Genomic DNA, 22,756 nt, shown 5'->3' with positions numbered 1-22,756 from the left:
TAGGCTGGATGAGGAAGTTTTCATCAAAAATAAACAGTTAACACTCATTTTGTAGACCAACAGGTAAATGTATTATCTTAACCTATTAAACATTAAACAATATGTAAAGGAGAGATACTTTAAATGCAAATTCAACAGTCCATAAACTCTCCTCAGACAGTAGTGCATGTAGTGGCATTAGTGTCAAGAAGCCAACTAATATAGTACTATATCAACGTCCAGTTAATTGCCTTCATTTCCACGGTGGTTATGACGCAATATCTCAAGGTGCTGTCCAGAGTATTGCACATGCATGCACAGCATTTACATCATTTCTGGCCAGCAAAATCTATTTAGGCTTACACTTCACTGAGCCTGAAGATTATTCTACCATTTCACACAAAGCCATGGAGTAATTTGTTTGGATAAGTAGTAAACACCAGAGGCTCTGGTCATGTAATGTCCTACAGAATGTTGGACATCCTGATTGTTTTATTGCTCATGGTAAGGTTTAAAAAGCAGTTAGGGGGGTACTAAGTTAACATATGGAATTGTTTTAAGATGGTCATGCCATGGATCATGTCTCTATTTGATTTAGTATTTTAGGACCCCTTTAGAGGTATTAAAAAAATGACATACTTTTTTGTTCAAATATTGAATTTGGTCTTCACTACTATAGAAACGAATTGAATAACACATTCAGAAATGGAAGAAAAAAAAGACTGTTCAAATATTGAATTTGGTCTTCACTACTATAGAAACGAATTGAATAACACATTCAGAAATGGAAGAAAAAAAAGACTGTTGAAATATTGATCATAAGGAATGAGGTTTTGAAGTGTCTGTCCTTTATCTAGGAGATAAGGAAGCTCAGAAGATATATTTTGGAGATTTAAACCCTTATTTTTGTTGGCACAAAACGGCCTCCATGCTTCCATTCGTTTGTATGGGTTACCTTGAGAGGCGTCCCATGACACTGGTAGGGGTCAGAGCAAAATAGAGAACACCATCGTGTTCGTAAGATTCTCCCCTTTCCATAGTGGTCATAATAACCAAACCGCTCGGACGCTTACAGACGTTTTCGTGAAGGGACAGATTTTCGGGATGTCTGGTGGTCTGACAAACACAGATGTAGCTATGCCACCTTTCACCGCTGATGCGGAAGGCCGTCATATGCGGATTGAGACACAGTCTATGCAAAACAACCACATATCTCTAGTTTAAACTGACAGATTTTGATGGGGATTAGGTTACTTAGATTATTTACTGAACCTCAAAAGGGCATCACTTCCCCATTTGACATTGAGTGGTTCCTTCCATCGCCACTAGATGGTGCTAAATCAGTACATTTGGAAGAAAACATCGTGAAGAAAAGCTTTTCTTACTTGCTTGTCAAAGTTCACTGGAGTCGTGTGTCAGTACTAAGAGAAATAAAACCAACTCTTTTGGATTCTTGTTTTAATTGTCATTGTTCAGTGAGTTAAAAGGCATTGATCTAGCAATCCTCCAAAACTCTCAGGAGCTCTGTTGGGCTCTGGGTTAGGGGAGGGTCTGGCCGGGGTAGGCCACCACTGTAAATAACTAATTTGTTCTTAATTAACTGGGATGCCTAGTTAAATAAAGGTTCCATTTAAAACATGTAAACACCAATTTTATTTTGACCCTTTTATTCTTCACTGGTACAAACAATAATCCCCACCACCTCTTGTGTTTATTAAATCAGTTCAGTAGTTTAAATACACCACATCCCATTCAGGTCCCTTTATACCAAGAAATATCATATTAAGCTGGAGTCATTTTGAATTATCAAACAATCATTACAAATATTTGATATGAAGGGAAAAAAATGCCCTAGTGCAAAGGACCACAAAAAAGACAGTTAGGAAGAACAGTCTGCGGCGGTACAACTGATTTCAATAATAAGCACTTCAATAGCAACAAACACGGAATCATTGTTATTAAGGCCATAATGTGGTTCTCGAATCCCAATCAAGGGAACCAGATATTATAGGAAAGGTTCAGGTTAGGAGAGAGCGTAAGAGTAGAGTACGGGTGTTGATGTAAGTCTGTCAAAGACAAAGGAATCTGTTGTGTGGCAGGTTTAAGACAATCAAGCCCTTGAGAGATCAACAATTGATGCACGATACAGTATAAAAATGCTACAAGTAAGCAATGCTGTGACATGCTTGTGTTAGTTGCAACACGGAGGCCTTGGAAGAGAGCAGACAACATTGCTGTAGACCAAGACTCATATGAGAATATTGCCACTATGAAAGTCAAATGAACATCTTTATAATTGTATGTTAGGCACATTGGATTTGTATTTTTTATAGATTAAAATGTGTAAAAGAATTCTGCCCCAAAAATGTAACTGTGCCTCTCTTTTTGGAGGCAACATCGTAGACCCAGTAAATCAGCCTGTTTTTGAATCCACAGCTCAGTGAAGACTCCCAGACAACAATGTCAGACATCCCACCACCCTCAGGCAATCAAAAATTGCACTTAGCACAAGCTTACAGTGAGGGAAAAAAATATTTGATCCCCTGCTGATTTTGTACGTTTGCCCACTGACAAAGAAATGATCAGTCTATAATTTTAATGGTAGGTTTATTTGAACAGTGAGAGACAGAATAACAACAAAAAAATCCAGAAAAACACGTCAGAAATGTTATAAATTGATTTGCATTTTAATGAGGGAAATAAGTATTTGACCCCTCTGCAAAACCCTTGTTGGCAATCACAGAGGTCAGATGTTTCTTATAGTTGGCCACCAGGTTTGCACACATCTCAGGAGGGATTTTGTTCCACTCCTCTTTGCAGATCTTCTCCAAGTCATTAAGGTTTCGAGGCTGAAGTTTGGCAATTCGAACCTTCAGCTCCCTCCACAGATTTTCTATGGGATTAAGGTCTGGAGACTGGCTAGGCCAACTCCAGGACCTTAATGTTCTTCTTCTTGAGCCACTCCTTTGTTGCCCTGGCCGTGTGTTTTGGGTCATTGTCATGCTGGAATACCCATCCACAACCCATTTTCAATGCCCTGGCTTCTCACCCAAGATTTGACGGTACATGGCCCTGTCCATCGTCCCTCTGATGCGGTGAAGTTGTCCTGTCCCCTTAGCAGAAAAACACCCCCAAAGCATAATGTTTCCAGCTCCATGTTTGACGGTGGGGATGGTGTTCTTGGGGTCATAGGCAGCATTCCTCCTCCTCCAAACACAGAGAGTTGAGTTGATGCCAAAGAGCTCCATTTTGGTCTCATCTGACCACAATACTTTCACCCTGTTGTCCTCTGAATCATTCAGATGTTCATTGGCAAACTTCAGACGGGCATGTATATGTGCTTTCTTGAGCAGGGGGACCTCGCAGGCGCTGCAGGATTTCAGTCCTTCACGGCGTAGTGTGTTACCAATTGTTTTCTTGGTGATTATGGTCTCAGCTGCCTTGAGATCATTGACAAGATCCTCCCGTGTATTTCTGGGCTGATTCCTCACCGTTCTCATGATCATTGCAACTCCACGAGGTGAGATCTTGCATGGATCCCCAGGCCGAGGGAGATTGACAGTTATTTTGTGTTTCTTCCATTTGTGAATAATCGCACCAACTGTTGTCACCATCTCACCAAGCTGCTTGGCGATGGTCTTGTAGCCCATTCCAGCCTTGTGTAGGTCTACAATCTTGTCCCTGACATCCTTGGAGAGCTCTTTGGTCTTGGTCATGGTGGAGAGTTTGGAATCTGATTGATTGATTGCTTCTGTGGACTGGTGTCTTTTATACAGGTAACAAACTGAGATTAGGAGCACTCCCTTTAAGAGTGTGTATAAAATACACCTAGGAGCCAGAAATCTTTCTGATTGAGAGGGGTCAAATAAGTATTTCCCTCATTAAAATGCAAATCAATTTATAACATTTTTGACATGCATTTTTCTGGATTTTTTTTGCTGTTATTCTGTCTCTCACTGTTCAAATAAACCTACCATTAAAATTATAGACGGATCATTTCTTTGTCAGTTGGCAAACGTACAAAATCAGCAGGGGATCAAATACTTTTTTCCCTCACTGTAAGTGTTTCAAGTCTTGTTCGAATAGCCCAATTTCAACCTACTTTGAACAGTCTCCAAACAGAGAGACGGACACTGGTGAGTAGAACACATACCGTATCCTAGCATGACAGTCTCCAAACAGAGAGACGGACACTGGTGAGTAGAACACACAGTATCCTAGCATGACAGTCTCCAAACAGAGAGACAGACACTGGTGAGTAGAACACACAGTATCCTAGCATGACAGTCTCCAAACAGAGAGACGGACACTGGTGAGTAGAACACACAGTATCCTAGCATGACAGTCTCCAAACAGAGAGACGGACACTGGTGAGTAGAACACACAGTATCCTAGCATGACAGTCTCCAAACAGAGAGACGGACACTGGTGAGTAGAACACACAGTATCCTAGCATGACAGTCTCCAAACAGAGAGACGGACACTGGTGAGTAGAACACACAGTATCCTAGCATGACAGTCTCCAAACAGAGAGACGGACACTGGTGAGTAGAACACACAGTATCCTAGCATGACAGTCTCCAAACAGAGAGACGGACACTGGTGAGTAGAACACATACCGTATCCTAGCATGACAGTCTCCAAACAGAGAGACGGACACTGGTGAGTAGAACACACAGTATCCTAGCATGACAGTCTCCAAACAGAGAGACGGACACTGGTGAGTAGAACACACAGTATCCTAGCATGACAGTCTCCAAACAGAGAGACGGACACTGGTGAGTAGAACACACAGTATCCTAGCATGACAGTCTCCAAACAGAGAGACGGACACTGGTGAGTAGAACACATACCGTATCCTAGCATGACAGTCTCCAAACAGAGACGGACACTGGTGAGTAGAACACACAGTATCCTAGCATGACAGTCTCCAAACAGAGAGACGGACACTGGTGAGTAGAACACACAGTATCCTAGCATGACAGTCTCCAAATAGAGAGACGGACACTGGTGAGTAGAACACATACCGTATCCTAGCATGACAGGGTCCTCTTAACTCCATTTCACATAAACAACAAGATGGGGTTTGTATAGTTAAGTCTCATATGATACAAAGCTTTGGGACTTATTCAGCTATCTCAAAGGGTTATCTTTGAATTACAAACCCCCAGATTAACCACACATAGAAAAGAGTAATTATTATTATTATTTTAAGGACAACACAATTCAGTTATTTGTTGTGGTCTACATGTAAAAAAAAACACAAATATTCTATAAAATCATTCTGTAGTGCAACAGTACTTGTTAGAATCTATGCCGATCCCACTGAATTAAAAACTCCCATGATGCCTGCCATTGATCCTCTTTGAAACCAGTCTTTTAGATCTGACACCACTAGACAATCCTGGAATGTTCCTTCAAGCTTTCTTATTGTTTTTAAGCTCCCATAGTGACAGGAAGGAAAGATCTACAAAACTAGGGCATTCTGACAGACGGGCATAAATACGTTCACCTCTGGTGTGGACCCCACTTGGTTTGCAAAGGCACTTTAAATGAGGAAGTCTTCCCACAGGGAACAAGTAGGTAGTTTGCTGAGAGGCTTTGCTGGGTCCCCTCTTTAAAAATCCTGCCTCTCAATCGTCCACCATGGAACTGTAATTGCACTTAGGTCAAAGGTCAATTAGGGTTAGGGTGAAGCTAGTTCCCCCCGTTCTCAAACTTCCAGCGCTGGTGCTTGTCCCCGGGGGTGCACGTCCTCATCTGGACGTCCGCTCGCCCCTCGGCTGTGCGGCAGGAGGTGACACACATGTCTGAGTGAGGGTGGTATATGGTCCCGTCCTGTGGTCACACAGAGACAGGTTAGACTACAGCTATGTTGAATACAGTCTGTTTCTGACTGACGAGACAACTTGTCGTGTGTTTACCAATTCAATCAGCCCAGTAGTGCATAGTATGAACATCTGTAGTGTTTTTCTGTGAGTGAGTATGTGTGTAAGAGCGTTTTTCTGCTTACATGCGTGTTTTTTCTTGCGTCTGCATCACTCACCTCTCTGAACTCCCAGATGATGGTGGGGGGTGTAGGGGTTCTGTCGTGGGGGCAGTGTTTCATCCCAATGTAAGTCTGTCCCTCTGGGACCTCGGCACACAGCTCCGTCACAGAGTTATAGCGGATCTCCTTATGAGTCGTGTACTCAAAGTACTAGGGGAAAGAGAGATGCATGGTTGAACTCTGCTGATCTGAATTATAGTAACCACCGTACCTGGGGAATGGATGAATGTTTACTCTCGGTGCTTATCAAATCAGCAGCTCCAAACATTAGCATTCAACAGTTAAGAGATTTCACCAAAATAATCCTTTACTTTTAAGAGAGAAATGGTTGGATCGAGGTCTAAAGTAGGTCTAAAGTAGGTCTAAAGTAGTGTCTGTTGAGCAAGCAGGGGAGAGAGAGAGAGAGGCGCACTACTCCCTCTCTCCCCGCCACGCCTCTCTCTTCACCCCCGAGTCTCTCTCTCTCCCCGCCACGCCTCTCTCTTCACCCCCGAGTCTCTCTCTCTCCCCGCCCACGCTCTCTTCACCCCGAGTCTCTCTCTCTCCCCGCCATGCCTCTCTCTTCACCCCGAGTCTCTCTCTCCCCCGCCATGCCTCTCTCTTCACCCCCGAGTCTCTCTCTCTCCCCGCCACGCCTCTCTCTTCACCCCCGAGTCTCTCTCTCTCCCCGCCACGCCTCTCTCTTCACCCCCGAGTCTCTCTCTCTCCCCGCCATGCCTCTCTCTTCACCCCAGAGTCAGTCTCTTCACCCACTCTCTCTCCCCGCCACGCCTCTCTCTTCACCCCGAGTCTCTCTCTCCCCGCCACGCCTCTCTTCACACCCCCTCCCCGAGTCTCTCTCTCTCCCCGCCACGCCTCTCTCTTCACCCCGACTCTCTCTCTCCCCGCCATGCCTCTCTCTTCACCCCCGAGTCTCTCTCTCTCCCCCCACGCCTCTCTCTTCACCCCAGAGTCTCTCTCTCTCCCCGCCACGCCTCTCTCTTCACCCCCGAGTCTCTCTCTCTCCCGCCACACCTCTCTCTTCACCCCCCGAGTCTCTCTCTCTCCCCGCCACACCTCTCTCTCTCACACCAGAGTCTTCACACCAGAGTCTCTCTCCCCCCCCACACCTCTCTCCCCCCCCACTCCTCTCTCTCCCCCCACGCTTCTCTCTTCACCCCACTCCTCTCTCTCCCTCTCCCCCACGCCTCTCTTCACCCCGAGTCTCTCTCGCTCTCTCTCCCCCCACGCCTCTCTCTTCACCCCAGAGTCTCTCTCTCTTTCTTCCCCCAGGCGTCTCTCTGTGTGTATGTGTGTCTCTCCCCCGAGTGCCTCTCTCCCTCCCGCCCGCGCACCTCTCTATCTTTCTCCCCCCCTCCCTCCCTCTCCGCACCCTGCGTGCCTCTCTCCCCCGCGCACCTCTTTCTCCCTCCCTGCCCCCCACGCACCTCTCTCCCCTGCGCCTCTACCTCACTCCCCCTCCCCTGCGCGCCTCTTTCCCTCTCCCTCCCGCCTCCTTCTCCCTCCCTCCCCCGCACCTCTTTCTCCCTCCCTCCCCTGTGCGCCTCTCTCCCTCTCTCTCTCTCGCTCTCTCTCTGCGGCCTCTCGCTCTCTCTCTCTCTGCTCGCCTCTCACTCTCTCTCTGCGCGCCTCTCACTCTCTCTCTGCGCGCCTCTCACTCTCTCTCTCTGCGAGCCTCTCACTCTCTCTCTCTGCGCGCCTCTCTCTCTCTCTCTGCGCGCCTCTCACTCTCTCTCTGCGCGCCTCTCACTCTCTCTCTCTGCGCGCCTCTCTCTCTCTCTGCGCACCTCTCTCTCTCTCTGCGCACCTCTCTCTCTCTCTGCGCACCTCTCTGCGCACCTCTCTCTCTCTCTCTCTCTCTGCGCACCTCTCTCTCTCTCGCACCTCTCTCTCTCTGCGCACCTCTCTCTCTCTGCGCACCTCTCTCTCCCTCATGTATCTTTTAAATGGAACTAGGAGTGAACTCTCTAAAGAGAAGGTAGAGGTTTCCGTTTCAGTGCAGGCTGTGGAAACATTGATTTTCAGTCACACACATGGTGCTTTTAGTAGCGTTGGACACCTGATGCGATGCATCAATGAGTAATCAGAGATGGAGATATAGCCGGTGGAGATAGACATGCAGGCAGAAGCCTCCACGACTCCCTCTTGTCTGACTGGACATCAAATATACATCCATACAGTCAGCAAGTATCTGTAAACTAACTAGAAACATAGCTATAAATGTATAAAAAAATATGTTTTATGTAGATTTAGGCCTAAAATATGCTTTAGGATACTTTGTCTAGAAATACTAAGCCAAAGTTGTAGATGTCTCACTTGACACTAAATTCTAGATAGCTGAGATGAGGTGGATGGTCACCGGATATGGGTGACATTGAGTAACCACTCCGTCCGTCCATCAGGGAGACGGACGTGGGATCAGGGGGGTTGAGAGAGAAAATAAACTGACAAGACATGACATTTTTAAATCACCTGGTTGCCGCCCTGCCCATGGCAACCGAAGAGGGAGATGTGCGCCCCCGTGGGACTGTGTTCCGGAGCGTTGTAGTCCAGGCACTCTGAATGGATCCCAGAGCTACGCACCTGTGATGAGAATGATCCGGATTAGCATCATGAGACCTGCCATCACTGCAAAGAGGGTCAGATTAAAGGAGACAAAACATTGTGATTCTGCCTCTGCATTGCTGGATCTGTGGCAGTTTGGTCTCCGTTTCTGTATAGTACATAGAGACAACTGCTGATGTAAAGAAGGCTTCATACACTGAGACTGACACACATACACAACCCTTTTCTCAATTGTCTCAAGGCCTAAAAATCCTTTAACCACTCTCCTCCCCTCCATCTACACTGAAGAAAATGGGATTTAAGGGGAAGAGACAGGTTAAGATTTTTAAGCCTTGTGCCAATTGAGACATGCATTATGTGTGTCATTCAGAGGGTGAATGGGCAAGACATACATTATGTGTGTCATTCAGAGGGTGAATGGGCAAGACATGGATTATGTGTGTCATTCAGAGGGTGTATGGGCAAGACATGGATTATGTGTGTCATTCAGAGGGTGTATGGGCAAGACATGGATTATGTGTGTCATTCAGAGGGTGAATGGGCAAGACATGGATTATGTGTGTCATTCAGAGGGTGAATGGGCAAGACATGGATTATGTGTGTCATTCAGAGGGTGTATGGGCAAGACATGGATTATGTGTGTCATTCAGAGGGTGAATGGGCAAGACATGGATTATGTGTGTCATTCAGAGGGTGTATGGGCAAGACATGCATTATGTGTGTCATTCAGAGGGTGAATGGGCAAGACATGCATTATGTGTGTCATTCAGAGGGTGAATGGGCAAGACATGGATTATGTGTGTCATTCAGAGGGTGAATGGGCAAGACATGGATTATGTGTGTCATTCAGAGGGTGTATGGGCAAGACATGGATTATGTGTGTCATTCAGAGGGTGAATGGGCAAGACATGCATTATGTGTGTCATTCAGAGGGTGAATGGGCAAGACAAAAGATTTAAGTGCCTTTGAACAGGGTATGGTAGTAGGTAGCAGGCACACTGGTTTGTGTCAAGAACTGCAATGCTGCTGGGTTTTTTACGCTCAACAGTTTCCAGTGTGTATCACGAATGGTCCCACCACCCAAACGACTTCCAGCCAACTGGACACAACTGCGGGAAGTGTTTGAGTCAACATGGGCCAGCGTCACTGTGGAACGCTTTTGACACCTTGTCGAGTCCAATTCGAGCCCCAACAAATTGAGTCTGTTCTGAGGGCAAAGAAATACATTTTTACATACGGAAGAACTAAAAGTATGCAGGCAATATGGCAGAGGAAAATGGGTAGGAGATGCTAGTCTATTTTAATGGTATTACCATGCTCATGTAACGGATGTGAAACGGCTAGCTTAGTTAGCGGTGCGCGCTAAATAGCGTTTCAATCGGTGTCGTCACTTGCTCTGAGACCTTGAAGTAGTAATTCCCCTTGCTCTGCAAGGGCCGCGGCTTTTGTGGAGTGATGGGTAACGATGCTTCGTGCGTGACTGTTGTTGATGTGTGCAGAGGGTCCCTGGTTCACGCCCGGGTATGGGCGAGGGGACGGTCTAAAGTTATACTGTTACACTCATTTCACATCTACATGGAGGCCAACGAGGTAGGACATAGGAGTTCATTTTGGCTTCGACTTATTACGGACCGATGTTTTATGTTGTTTAAATGTTTTGGAGTGCTTTAGTGCTTAAGATATCGAATCGTATTGATATAGAGAGAGAGAGAGAGAGAGAGAGAGACTCACCGCCCCGTGCCAGCCCTCCCGGTCCTCTGGTACATGCAGGTCAGGGTAGATGTTCTTCAGGTACCAGTCAAAGCTGTTACACTTCAGTCTCTCTCTGAGGACAACCCTCTCTGAGATGTCCCCATATGTCTCCTGTGGAAAAATAACACTTCAGTCTCTCTCTGAGGACAACCCTCTCTGAGATGTCCCCATATGTCTCCTGTGGAAAAATAACACTTCAAGGACAACCCTCTCTGAGATGTCCCCATATGTCTCCTGTGGAAAAATAACACTTCAGTCTCTCTCTGAGGACAACCCTCTCTGAGATGTCCCCATATGTCTCCTGTGGAAAATAACACTTCAGTCTCTCTCTAAGGACAACCCTCTCTGAGATGTCCCCATATGTCTCCTGTGGAGAAAACAACACTTCAGTCTCTCTCTGAGGACAACCCTCTCTGAGATGTCCCCATATGTCTCCTGTGGAAAAAATAACACTTCATCTAACACATTTGAGTAGGGATGGATACACTTAAAAACATTGACACATTGAGTAAACAACATAACACTTTAGCTTGCAACAATTTCCAGAATTTCAAAAATTAGGCCCACACACACAACTCTAAAAGACACACCAGAATAATAACTGGGGCAGCAGGTAGCCTAGCGGTTTAGAGCGTTGGGCTAGTAACCAAAGAGCAGACTGTGAAAAGTCTGCCAATGTGCCCTTGCACAAGGAACTTAACCCTAATTGCTCCCGTGAACTGCTCTGTATAAGAGAGTCTGCTGAATGACAAAAATGTAATGTAAATAAGCTGGATTTCACTGCAACGGTGTATTCATTAGGGCACACCGTAGCAAAACATTTAGCAACGGCAAAATGAAAACAACCGTTTCTTACTGAATAAAATTCAGGTAGGTTTTTTGTTTTCCATTTCATCCCATTAGCTTCTGCTTGGTTCCTTGTGAAAACACACCTGGTTTGTTTAGACAAAAAAAAAAAAAAGACCCAAAAAAAGGACTAGTGGTTGTCACTAGTCTGGCACCCAGTCTCCAGCTACCTTTGGATGGGTCATTTATTGTTTGATCAAATATGCCTGGCATTAATAATGTAATTTATGAGGTGAAACCAAGATGAACACGAGACTTTGATATCAGGCAACACAAAGAAAGCTGAGAGGGACACACACAACCTCATCAACCACTGCTGACACCTAGACAGGTGAAGAACTTCTCCATCCAAGTTACTCCATTACGATACAATATTAATCACGTCTAGGGTGTTCCATCCTTGGTAGAACTATCACAGCTCTAAAGGGCCAATCAGGAGATGCTACATCCACTTTGACTGTGGATGATACAGTAGGGTTCTCCAACTGGATACCTGAGGGACAAATTTGGCCATAAAAGACTAAAAACACCAGGAAATAAGCACCAAGTGATTTATATTACGAAATCTGTTCCTGATTATTCCCACACAGAGAGACACATGATCATACATAAATACAAGAAATGTTTGACTAAAACAATCATTTTAAACCTCTGTTTGGGCTTCTTGCGGTCAATTTTCCGGCTACAAATCTTCTTTTATTTTGTATTATGTTCCAGCCCCCGACCTCTCAAGAAAAACCCACCCAGCAACGGAATATAGTTGATGATCCTTGATACAGTATAAAGACATTGATTCTTGAAGAACAGATCTTAAAAATGCCTCGTGAGCTTAGTTCAACTGTCAAACCCCATCAGAACCCAAAATATCAGCTGGTTTTACTCCCATGTTTGTTAACAAAGTCAATGTAAACAAACACTGTATAGCTTCAAAACATGGTTAAAACTATAATGTTGATATCATGGACGGTCAGTCCAAAGCTCTCTCTAAGAATGTAAGAGTGGTTATAGTTCTCAAGCCCCATCCCTCAGCGGTTTACCAAAACAAATGTCAGAGTGCATGAATCTTCATATTGGTCCTAACTAAAGCATGAGCTACTTCTTATCACCCGTTGGGATTATGCACATTACAATAAGTGACCTCATCACATTACAATAAGTGACCTCATCACATTACAATAACTGACCTCATCACATTACAATAAGTGACCTCATCACATTACAATAAGTGACCTCATCACATTACAATAAGTGACCTCATCACATTACAATAAGTGACCTTATCACATTACAATAAGTGACCTTATCACATTACAATAAGTGACCTTATCACATTACAATAAGTGACCTTATCACATTACAATAAGTGACTTTATCACATTACAATAAGTTATATTATTGGTATTTCTACAGCCTGATCGATCTACAATCACTGCATCCTCCACTACTAAGGAAAAGGGGGATACCTGGTCAGTTGTACAACTGAATGCCTTCAACTGAAATGTGTCATCCGCATTTAACCCCACCCCTCAGAGGTGTGGGGGGCTGCCTGAAATCGCCATCCACATCTTCGGCGCCCAGGGAACAGTGGGTTAACTCACTTGCCCAGGTGCAGAACAACATATTTTCACCTTGTGGATTCGATCCAGCAACCTTTCGTTTCCTGGCCCAACGCTCTAACCACTAGCTACCTCATAATGGTGTAACTTTGTTGTAGCCCTGACAACTCACTGAAAATACTGTACCTCACGTTGATCATATGACAACTGTAAAGTGTACTACAGCACTCTACCTTTCTGGCAGGGGGGTTTCTGTTGTAGAAGTGCTGTTTGTAGGTGTCCATCCACACCTCGGCAGCACGGACCGTGTTCTGGAGGAACTTGGGCCTGGCGTAGGGGGCTTTCTTTGGGAAGACGTGGCCCACATGGGAGCATGGGTGGATCTCCAGAGAGCCTCCACACTGCCACACCTGGGGAACAGGAAGACATTTTTGGCATCTTATGATATTTCTGGCAAAAATCCAGACAAGAGATGTACAGGATGGGTATGCATTTGACTCAAACGTTCCCAGAAATCCCAAATGTAAGATTTGTGGAGAGGTTCCTATTGCTCATATTTTCTTTATATGTATATATACAGTGCCTTCGGAATGTATTCAGACCCCTTGACTTTCCCCCCACATTTTGTTACATTACAACCTTATTCTAAAAATTGAATAAATAAAACAATTTCATCAATCTACACACAACACCCAATAACGACAAATCAAAAACAAGTTTGCAGAAATGTTTGCAACTTTAATAAAAATAGTATCACATTTACATAAGTATTCAGACCCTTTACTCAGTACTTTGTTGAAGCACCTTTGGCAGCGATTACAGCCTCAATTCTTCTTGGGTATGACACTACAATTTTGCCACATGTTTTTGTGGAGTTTCTCCCATTCTTCTCTACAGATCCTCTCAAGCTCTGTCAGGAGCGTTGCTGCACAGCTATTTTCAGCTCTCTCCAGAGATGTTTGAGGAGGTTCAAGTCCAGGCTCTGGCTGGGCCACTAAATCCACTCCTGCGTTGTCTCGGCTGTGTGCTTAGGGTCATTGTCCTGTTGGAAGGTGAACCTTAGCCCCAGTCTGAGGTCCTGAGCACTCTGGAGAAGGTTTTCATCAAGGATCTCTCTGTACTTTGCTCTGTTCATCTTTGCCTCAAACCTGACTAGTCTCCCAGTCCCTGCTGCTGAAAAACATCCCCACAGCATGATGCTGCCACCACCATGCTTCACCATAGGGATGTTGCCAGGTTTCCTCTAGACGTGACGCTTGGCATTCAGGCCAAAGAGTTCAGTCTTGGTTTCATCAGACCAGGGAATCTTGTTTCTCATAGTCTGAGAGTCTTTAGGTGCCTTTTGGCAAACTCCAAGCTGGCTGTCATGTGCCTTTTACTGAGGAGTGGCTTCTGTCTGGCCACTCTACCATAAAGGCCTGATTTGTGGTGCTGCAGAGATGGTTGTCCTTCTGGAAGATTCTCCTTTCTCCAAAGAGGAACTCTAGAGCTCTGTCAGAGTGACCATGTTCTTGGTTACTTTCCTGACCAAGGCCTTTCTCCTCCTGACCAAGGCCTTGCTCTCATAGCAAAGGGGCTGAATATTTATGTTTTTAATACATTTGCAAAAAAAATAAAAATCGAAAAACCTGTTTTTGCTTTGTCATTATTGGGTATTGTGTGTAGATTGCAGAGGATTTATTTATTTATTTAATCCATTTTAAAATAAGGCTAACGTAACAACATTTGGAAAAAGTCAAGGGGTCTGACTACTTTCCGAAGGCAGGCAGGCAGGCCCGCGCGCACACACACACACACAAATATATTTTATATTTGAGATTCTTAAAAGTAGTCATCATTTGCCTTGATGACAGCTTTGCACACTCTTGGCATTATCTCATCCAGCTTCAGGAGGTAGTCACCTGGAATGCATTTCAATTAACATGTGGGCCTTGTTAAAAGAGAAGTTGTGGAATTTCTTTCCTTCTTAATGCGTTTGAGCCAGTCAGTTGTTTAGTGACAAGGTAGAGGTGGTATACAGAAGATAGACCAAGTCCATATTATGGCAAGAACAGCTCAAATAAGCAAAGAGAAAAAACAGTTCATCATTATATTAAGAGATGAAGATCAATCAATCTGGAACATTTCAAGAACTTTGAAAGTTGCTTAAGTGCAGTCGCAAAAACCATCAAGCGCTATGATGAAACTGGCCCTCATGAGGATCACCACAGGAAAGGAAGACCCACAGTTACCTCTGCTGCAGAGGATAAGTTTTATGAGTTACCAGTAGGGTTGCACATTTAGGGAATATTCAGAGGTGGAAACTTTCCGTGGGAATTAATGGGAATATATGGGCATTAACGGGAATATATGGAAATTAACAGAAATATATGCAAATGTAATATTAATACCATTTAAATGTAGATGTTTTTTGCATTGGATATATTTGTATTGAGTAGACAGAATTACAAATAATACTGCCAATAGAAATTTTAAAAAACAATTTAGTTATGAATTCAACTTTAACTAAATGAGTTGACTCTTCACATGGGATGATTTCACTGAACAAAAGGGAATATTGATCCCCAATGATCCATCACATCTCCCAAAAGTGTTTTCAACATACATCTGTATAATGATATTCTACAATCTAAAGCTTTGGTTGTTTTCCTCTCAGACTTCCATGTCTTCTCCCTGGACCGCCTCAATGTCCACCTCTTGAACATCAGACTCTGAGGCCTCATCTTCACTGTCACTTTCCAGCCTTTTTGAGGATGGCTCGTTGTCAGGCTCAAAAAGGAGGCTGATGTTGGTGGGATTTGGAGGATGATGGAGGCAACAGGGGAAAGAGCCTCAGATCCACAAAGTCCCTTCCACCAGGTGGCTGAGGATATAAGTTGGCACGACTGCCATATTGCATCTCCATCCCAAAGCCCTTGCTTGGAAGTGTACTTCTCCAGACTGCCAACAACCTTGCCCTCATCCAGGCCGAGGTGGCGAGACACAGTAGTGATGACACCATAGGCCTTGTTGATCTCTGCACCAGACAGGATGCTCTTGCCAGCAGACTTGGGGTCCAACATGTACTCTGTGGCATGTATGGGCTTCAGGCAGAAGTCTTCACGCTTTATGATGCATTTCAGAACTACAGTTTGCTCTGCTTGCAGCAACAGTGAAGTGGGCAGGGCAGTACGGATTTCTTCTCTTACATCTGCAGTCTGATCATCAGACAGAATGGCATTGTCTCCCTCAATCTGTGCAATGGCTACTGCTATAGGTTTCAGGAGTTTCAGGCTGCTTACCCCTATCTCCCACAATACATAAACCAGGAGGATCCTCTTGATGGGGCTGTCCATATCGGCAGACTGTGATAAGGCCATTTCTTGGAGACTCCTTCCCCTCCAGGAGACTGTCAAACATGATGACAACACCACCCCAACAAGTGTTGCTGGGCAGCTTCAATGTGGTGCTCTTATTCTTCTCACGTTGCTTGAAGAGGTAGATTGTCGCTATAACTTGATGACCCTTCACATACCGAACAATTTCTTTGGCTCTCTTGTAGAGTGTATCCACTGTTTTCAGTGCCATGATGTCCTTGAGGAGCAGATTCAATGCATGAGCAGCAAAGCCAATGGGTGTGATGTGAGGGTAGGACTCCTCCACTTTGCATGTGACAAAAAAAAATAATGACAGATACATATCGCAATATGATTTTTTTTTACAATATTACAAATCGATACTTTGACTGCAAGTATCGACTTGTAAAAAAGGTAGCGATAGCTAGCGATAGTCAGCTGCACATGTTCCATAATTAAGGTATTTTTTTATCCTGTAACTACTTAAAAAATAAAAATAGTGAGCCAACATGTTTTCAGAACTTTTATTCCAAGACTGATCAAAACTTATTTTCTCATGCTCTCTCCTATCTCTCTGCAGCAGACACACAGTGAGCAATATACTTGGAACATCAAATGACAACAAAAATCACAGTATAGAATTGTAATACATATTGCATCGGTCCCAGGTGATTCCCAGCCATTCTTCCTAATAATTAAACTAGTGCCTAAATGTTCTCCAGACTATGAAATAGGATCCAAACTAGGATGTAAGTGGTGTGATAATGCAGGCAGAAACCAAGATGGACGTTGTCTATGAATAATCAACACTGCCACTCTTCTTCTCCCGCGGCTACTATGCAAATGACAAGAGAATCATGAAAACCAGTTTGTTGGGGGATCTTTTTCCCATTTTAATACATTTCCTGCAGGACATTTGATTTACGGTATCAATTTGCATCTTATAATTGCTTGTTTTCCACTACAGCCAATAAAACAGCTTTGGAGAGCGACAGGGTGCTACCTCACTATTCACTAATTACCTTTAGCGACTTCCTTGAGTTACGCCTCAATTACACAACACATTCTCTCATTGTAATGGATACTTAGCTAGAATCCTATTCATTCTCATCAAAACATTTAATTCTGTGCCATATTTACTCCTTTGTGTTCCCAAAACACAGTTGTAAACCAATTCACAAGTCATTATTTATGGATGGAGAGTCCCAGAGAGAGGCATTTTATTTCCACATACATAAAACATCATATAGGGTGATACCCCATCCGTCTTTAGTTTTTCACACACACACACACACACTTGGATCAAAAGCAGGAAATCTGTGCCAGTAATGATTGACGTGAACAACTGAAAGGGACACCAACAACAAGGCCTTCATTATCTAAATGGGGATGTAGTGTCCAACACCATCCAGCCATCACTCACCTTCAGCAGATCAGACACTGTGAGACATCACTTCGCCATCAGGGCCTGCTGACAACTAGGTAACGTCCCAAATGGCCCTCTGTTCCGTATGTAGTGCACTACTTATGACCAGGTGCTGGTCAAAAACAGTGCACTACATAGGGAAACGGTTGCCATTTGGGACACAGACTCTTCTAGGTGACACTGATGAATCAAGCTCATTAACTGGATTTGAACTGGGGATAGCAGTCTGCCTACATCCATTTTCTTCCAATTAAACTTATTATTGAAACATTTTTGAAGCATAGAACATATACTTTGTAAACCTTTTTGGACCATGGATCATTGACATTTTTAAAACAATTTTGGGACAAAGATCAGAATATAGGTGGGTGTCCTTTCTGCATTAGATTAGTCTCTTTTTTACCAAGTACCTGAAAAATAGCTTAATTGTGCCAACTGCAAATGCTACTGGCACTGAGATGATGATGCCATATTGAAAGAGCGGTTGCTTCCCAATTGGCATCATATTCCCTATTCCCTTAGGGCCCATAGGAGTCTGGTCCAGAGTAGTGCACTTTAAAGGGAATAGGTGCCATTTGGAACATAGTCAATGAGTATTTAGTACTCACCCTGAAGGACAGTTCAAGGTTCTCTCCTCCCCACACTTCCATGCCCATGTCATATGTGCCCAGGTACTCAAAGTAGGCCTTGCTCACAGCAAACAGCCCACCGGCCATGGTAGGAGACCTGAGAGAGAGAAAGCATAGTGGAACATGGAGGTCAGTACAGTGTGCCATATTAGAAGACTTTTAAATCAAATCTATTTCTCCCTTTCCTGAGGTAATCACTTATTTGTATGTGATTAGACCAAACTTAAGTGATTAGACATTCTTCAAGGAATGAAGGAGAGAAGGTGAGATGAATTTCAAAACATTTTAAACTTGGTCAGAAAGGAGAGTATTTGGGATCCAACTATAACTTTTACAAAACAACTTCTCTTCAAAATATCTCCCAATTTAATTTCCTCCTAAGAGGAGAGCCAGAGGTTGTTTCCCAAAAGGCACCCTATTACTTATCTATAGAGCAATACTTTTACCAGGGCCAGAGGGCTCCCAGAAGGCTCCCGGAGGGCTCCCAGAGGGCTCCCAGAGGGCTCCCAGAAGGCTCCCAGAAGGCTCCCAGAGGGCTCCCAGAAGGCTCCCAGAGGGCTCCCAGAGGGCTCCCAGAGTGCACCAAAGGGGTGCCGTTTGAGATGGGCCCAGAAATCCCATATGGACAGAAACTGATGACCATAGAATTACTGACCTGATGGGTTCGGTGCGGGATTTGCGTTTCTTGCGGTCGACCTCAGGGAGGGAGTGCCACTGGAAAGTCAGCCTCCAGTCAAAGCCTCCGATCATGGGCTCATCTGTCTGCATGTAGAACTCAAACGAGTTCCAATCGATGGTGTCGATCACCGGACACACGATGGTGCTCTCATTCTCTCCAATCCTGGAGGGAGGATGAGATACACAGTATGGTGTAAGAAAGGACACTCACTGAAAGTCCCTGGAAGGTTTTCATGAGACATTCCCTCATTTACATGTGATAAAATTCATGTGCCACTATACTTGACCAGGAATGCCAATGGGCCAACCAACACTAATCTGTTTTTATTGCCTCCAGAATGTCTTGTTGCTATGCAACCCTAATGACCAATCCCATCCCTATTAATTGAGTATAGAATCTGTAATTGTAATCAAATTGTCAATATGCTGGCTAAGTGAAACACACCTCTCCAAGAGCGGCTCGATCCAGCCGGGGACACACTCGCAGTGACAGTCCAGGAAGGTCAATACGTCCCCCGTGGCGTAGGTGGCGCCGATGAGCCTCGCCCTGACCAACCCCTCCCTCTTGTTGGTGCGGATGAGGCGGACACGCTCCCAGTTACTGATGTACTGCTCCAGCTGAGACTGCAGATAGACTGGGTTTCACACAGAGAGATGGTCAAGGCTTCTCTCTCTCTCACACACACACACACACACACACACACACACACACACAACTCCTAAAAACTCATAATTGATCGTTTGGGAAGGGCATAGATCCTTACTTCGCAACTGTGTTCAAAAAGTTTATTTGTCGTGTGCACAGGATACAACTGGTGTACATCAGTACAGTGAAATTCTTACCATGAGAGCTCTTTCCCAACAGTACAGTGATAATAATGTAGACAATAATAGAAGATAGAACAACGAATAAACAGATCTTATCTTTGCACATTGACAGACCAACAGGCGAAGCTAAATTATTATTCAACTGAAATGAAAATGATAGTCCCAGTCTCCCCAAAGGGGAAGACACCGTCAGTAGTGTTGATGACAGTGCTGTCCTCTCTCCTTATCATCAGTCTCTTGTATATTACAGTTGTGGATGAGAATGATGTGGTATCTTACACCCTGACTGGTCTCAGAGGGCGGGGGAGAGTCAATTGTAATATGTGGTCATTTGATACTCAGAGAGAACAGCTATCATGTCTGAGCATAGAATCGAATGAATAGAACAGACTTCCCCCATTCAGGTCAATGATGCCATAATGGGTGGACTGGTGGCAATTTTGAATAATTTGGCTCAATCTATTTCTGTGCGTGTCTGAGACAGGTCTCTTATGTATGTGTCAGTGAATAGGCTATTATATAATTAGTTTTTCCTGACCAGCGCCACACAAACACTAGAAACTCCACTTGTACTGACACTCAGCAGTGACTGTGTTGTCTCCAAGGAAGAATATGTCCTTTCTCTCTCACAGAACTCTCTGGCTCATCTCATGTCAGATATGTACAGATAAGCCCCATTGTTCGGCCTACAGCGTTACTGTTCTAAGTAAGGATCCTGTTCTGTATTACCGTCAACTTTGGGGAGAAACTCAATGCCTGACAAATAATAACTAGGTATTCTAAGGTATCTTTTAACCTTTTATTTTACTCTCTAACTTGTGTTTTCTTGGCATATTGTTCATATAAAAACTAAGTTTATTAACCAGATGTTCACAAATTAAAATATGTTCTATGATTCCCCCCCCCCCCCCCCAAAAAATAGACACCGACAAAGCACGAACTGACGCAAACCCTATAATGTTTGTAGAGGTGCTGACTAGGCTAACAGAACAGTAAACGGTGTAAAAATGACAATTAACGATCCCCAAAAAAAGACAACAAAAAAGCTTGGTCAAACCTCGGTCACTAAAGTCGTCTATGAGAATGATCTCCTTCAGGAGGACAGCAGGAGTGCTCTCCAGAACACTGTGGATAGTCCTGAGCAGGGTGGACCAGGCCTCGTTGTAGAACGCTATGATCACTGACGTGGTCGGCAGATGGCGGTAGTCAAACTTCTTAGCTCTGCATCTATACTCAAATGAAAGAGAGAGATGTTGTTTATTAGGATTGCTTTCAGCCTATCAAAGGCTAATCTTTTTAAAGTCCCTAAATAAATGTAAAGATTAAGGGATAGGTAACAATTGAAACAAAAAAGAAAAACATAAAATAACCCCTCCTATAGATGGATATTACTCTTTAGTGAAAAAAACTTTAGATAAAAAAAATGAGAATAATTATAGATATACACTACCGTTCAAAAGTTGAGTCACTTAGAAATGTCCTTGTTTTAAAAACAAAAACAAATTGTGTCTATTAAAATTTCAAATTCATCGAAATACAGTGTAGACATTGTTAATGTTGTAAATGACTATTGTATAGCTGGAACTGGCTGATTTTTGGGGGAATATCTACATAGGTGTACAGAGCCCCATTATCAGCAACCATCACTCCTGTGTTCCAATGGCATGTCGTGTTAGATAATCCAAGTTAATATTTTTAAAAGGCTAATTGATCATTAGAAAACCCTTTTGCAATTATGTTCATGTAACCGATGTGAAATGGCTAGCTAGTTTGCGGGGTGCGCGCTAATAGCGTTTCAATCGGTGACGTCACTCGCTCTGAGACCTTGAAGTAGTTGTTCCCCTTGCTCTGCAAGGACCACGGCTTTTGTGGAGCGATGGGTAACGATGCTTCGTGGGAGGCTGTTGTTGATGTGTGCAGAGGGTCCCTGGTTCGAGCTCAGGTAGGGGCGAGGAGAGGGGCAGAAGCTATACTGTTACATTAGCACAGCTGAAAACTGTTGTCCGGATTGAAGAAGCAATAAAACTGGCCATCTTTAGACTAGTTGAGTATCTGGAGCATCAGCATTTGTGAGTTCGATTACAGGCTCAAAATGGCCAGAAACAAATAACTTTCTTCTGAAATTCATCAGTCTATTCTTGTTCTGAGAAATTAAGGCTATTCCTTGCGAGAAATTGCCAAAAAACTGAAGATCTCATACAACGCTGGGTACTACTCCCTTCACAGAACAGCACAAACTGTCTCCAACTAGAATAGAAAATGTGGGAGGCCCCGGTGCACAAGAGGACAAGTACTTTAAATTGTCTAGTTTGAGAAATAGACTCCTCACAAGTCCTCAACTGGCAGTTTCATGAAATAGTACCCACAAAATACCAGTCTCAAAGTCAACAGTCGAGAGGCGACTCCAGGATGCTTGCTTTCTGGGCAGAGTTCTTCTATCCAGTGTCTGTTCTTTTTCCCATCTTAATCTTTTCTTTTTGTTGGCCAGTCTGAGATATGGCTTATTCTTTGCAACTCTGCCTAGAAGGCTACCATCCCGGAGTCACCTCTTCACTGTTGACGTTGAGACATTTGTTTTGCGGGTACAATTTAATGAAATTTACATACACTCAATTAGTATTTGGTAGCATTGCCTTTAAATTGTTTAACTTGGGTCAAATGTTTCAGGTAGCCTTCCACAAGCTTCCACAATAATGTGGGTGAATTTTGTCCCATTCCTCCTGACAGAGCTGGTGTAACTGAGTGAGGTTTGTAGGCCTCCTTGCTCGCATACGCTTTTTCCATTCTGCCCACAAATTTTCTATGGGATTGAGGTCAGGGCTTTGTGATGGCCACTCCAATACCTTGACTTTGTTAAGCCATTTGCCACAACTTTGGAAGTATGCTTGGGGTCATAGTCCATTTGGAAGACCCATTAGCGACCAAGCTTTAACTTCCTGACTGATGTTTTGAGATGTTGCTTCAATATATCTACATAATTTTCTTCCCTCATGATGCCATATATTTTGTGAAGTGCACCAGTCCCTCCTGTAGCAAAGCACCCCCACAACATGATGCTGCCACCCCCGAGCTTCACGTTTGGGATGGTGTTCTTTGGCTTGCAAGCCTCCCCC

General features: G+C 44.0%; 1 protein-coding gene across 1 annotated transcript in view; it reads right to left on the bottom strand.

The window, feature by feature from the left end:
- Window positions 1-1,629: 1,629 nt before the first annotated feature.
- The window catches only part of LOC115118775 (polypeptide N-acetylgalactosaminyltransferase 4-like), a 43,099-nt gene continuing 21,972 nt past the window's right edge, over window positions 1,630-22,756 (bottom strand). Inside the window, exons 3-11 of the mRNA XM_029647480.2 lie at window positions 20,701-20,870; window positions 19,261-19,450; window positions 18,793-18,978; window positions 18,117-18,234; window positions 12,981-13,157; window positions 10,325-10,456; window positions 8,501-8,611; window positions 6,026-6,178; window positions 1,630-5,817 (exon numbers count right to left, since the gene is read on the bottom strand). Of these exons, the coding sequence (XP_029503340.1) occupies window positions 5,677-5,817; window positions 6,026-6,178; window positions 8,501-8,611; window positions 10,325-10,456; window positions 12,981-13,157; window positions 18,117-18,234; window positions 18,793-18,978; window positions 19,261-19,450; window positions 20,701-20,870 (1,378 nt within the window). The 3' untranslated portion in view covers window positions 1,630-5,676. The remainder of the gene's footprint in view (window positions 5,818-6,025; window positions 6,179-8,500; window positions 8,612-10,324; window positions 10,457-12,980; window positions 13,158-18,116; window positions 18,235-18,792; window positions 18,979-19,260; window positions 19,451-20,700; window positions 20,871-22,756) is intronic.

Source organism: Oncorhynchus nerka, linkage group LG4 (assembly GCF_034236695.1).
Source record: "Oncorhynchus nerka isolate Pitt River linkage group LG4, Oner_Uvic_2.0, whole genome shotgun sequence".
NCBI classification, from domain to species: Eukaryota; Metazoa; Chordata; class Actinopteri; order Salmoniformes; family Salmonidae; genus Oncorhynchus; species Oncorhynchus nerka.
This window is presented reverse-complemented; position numbering and strand designations above follow the sequence as displayed.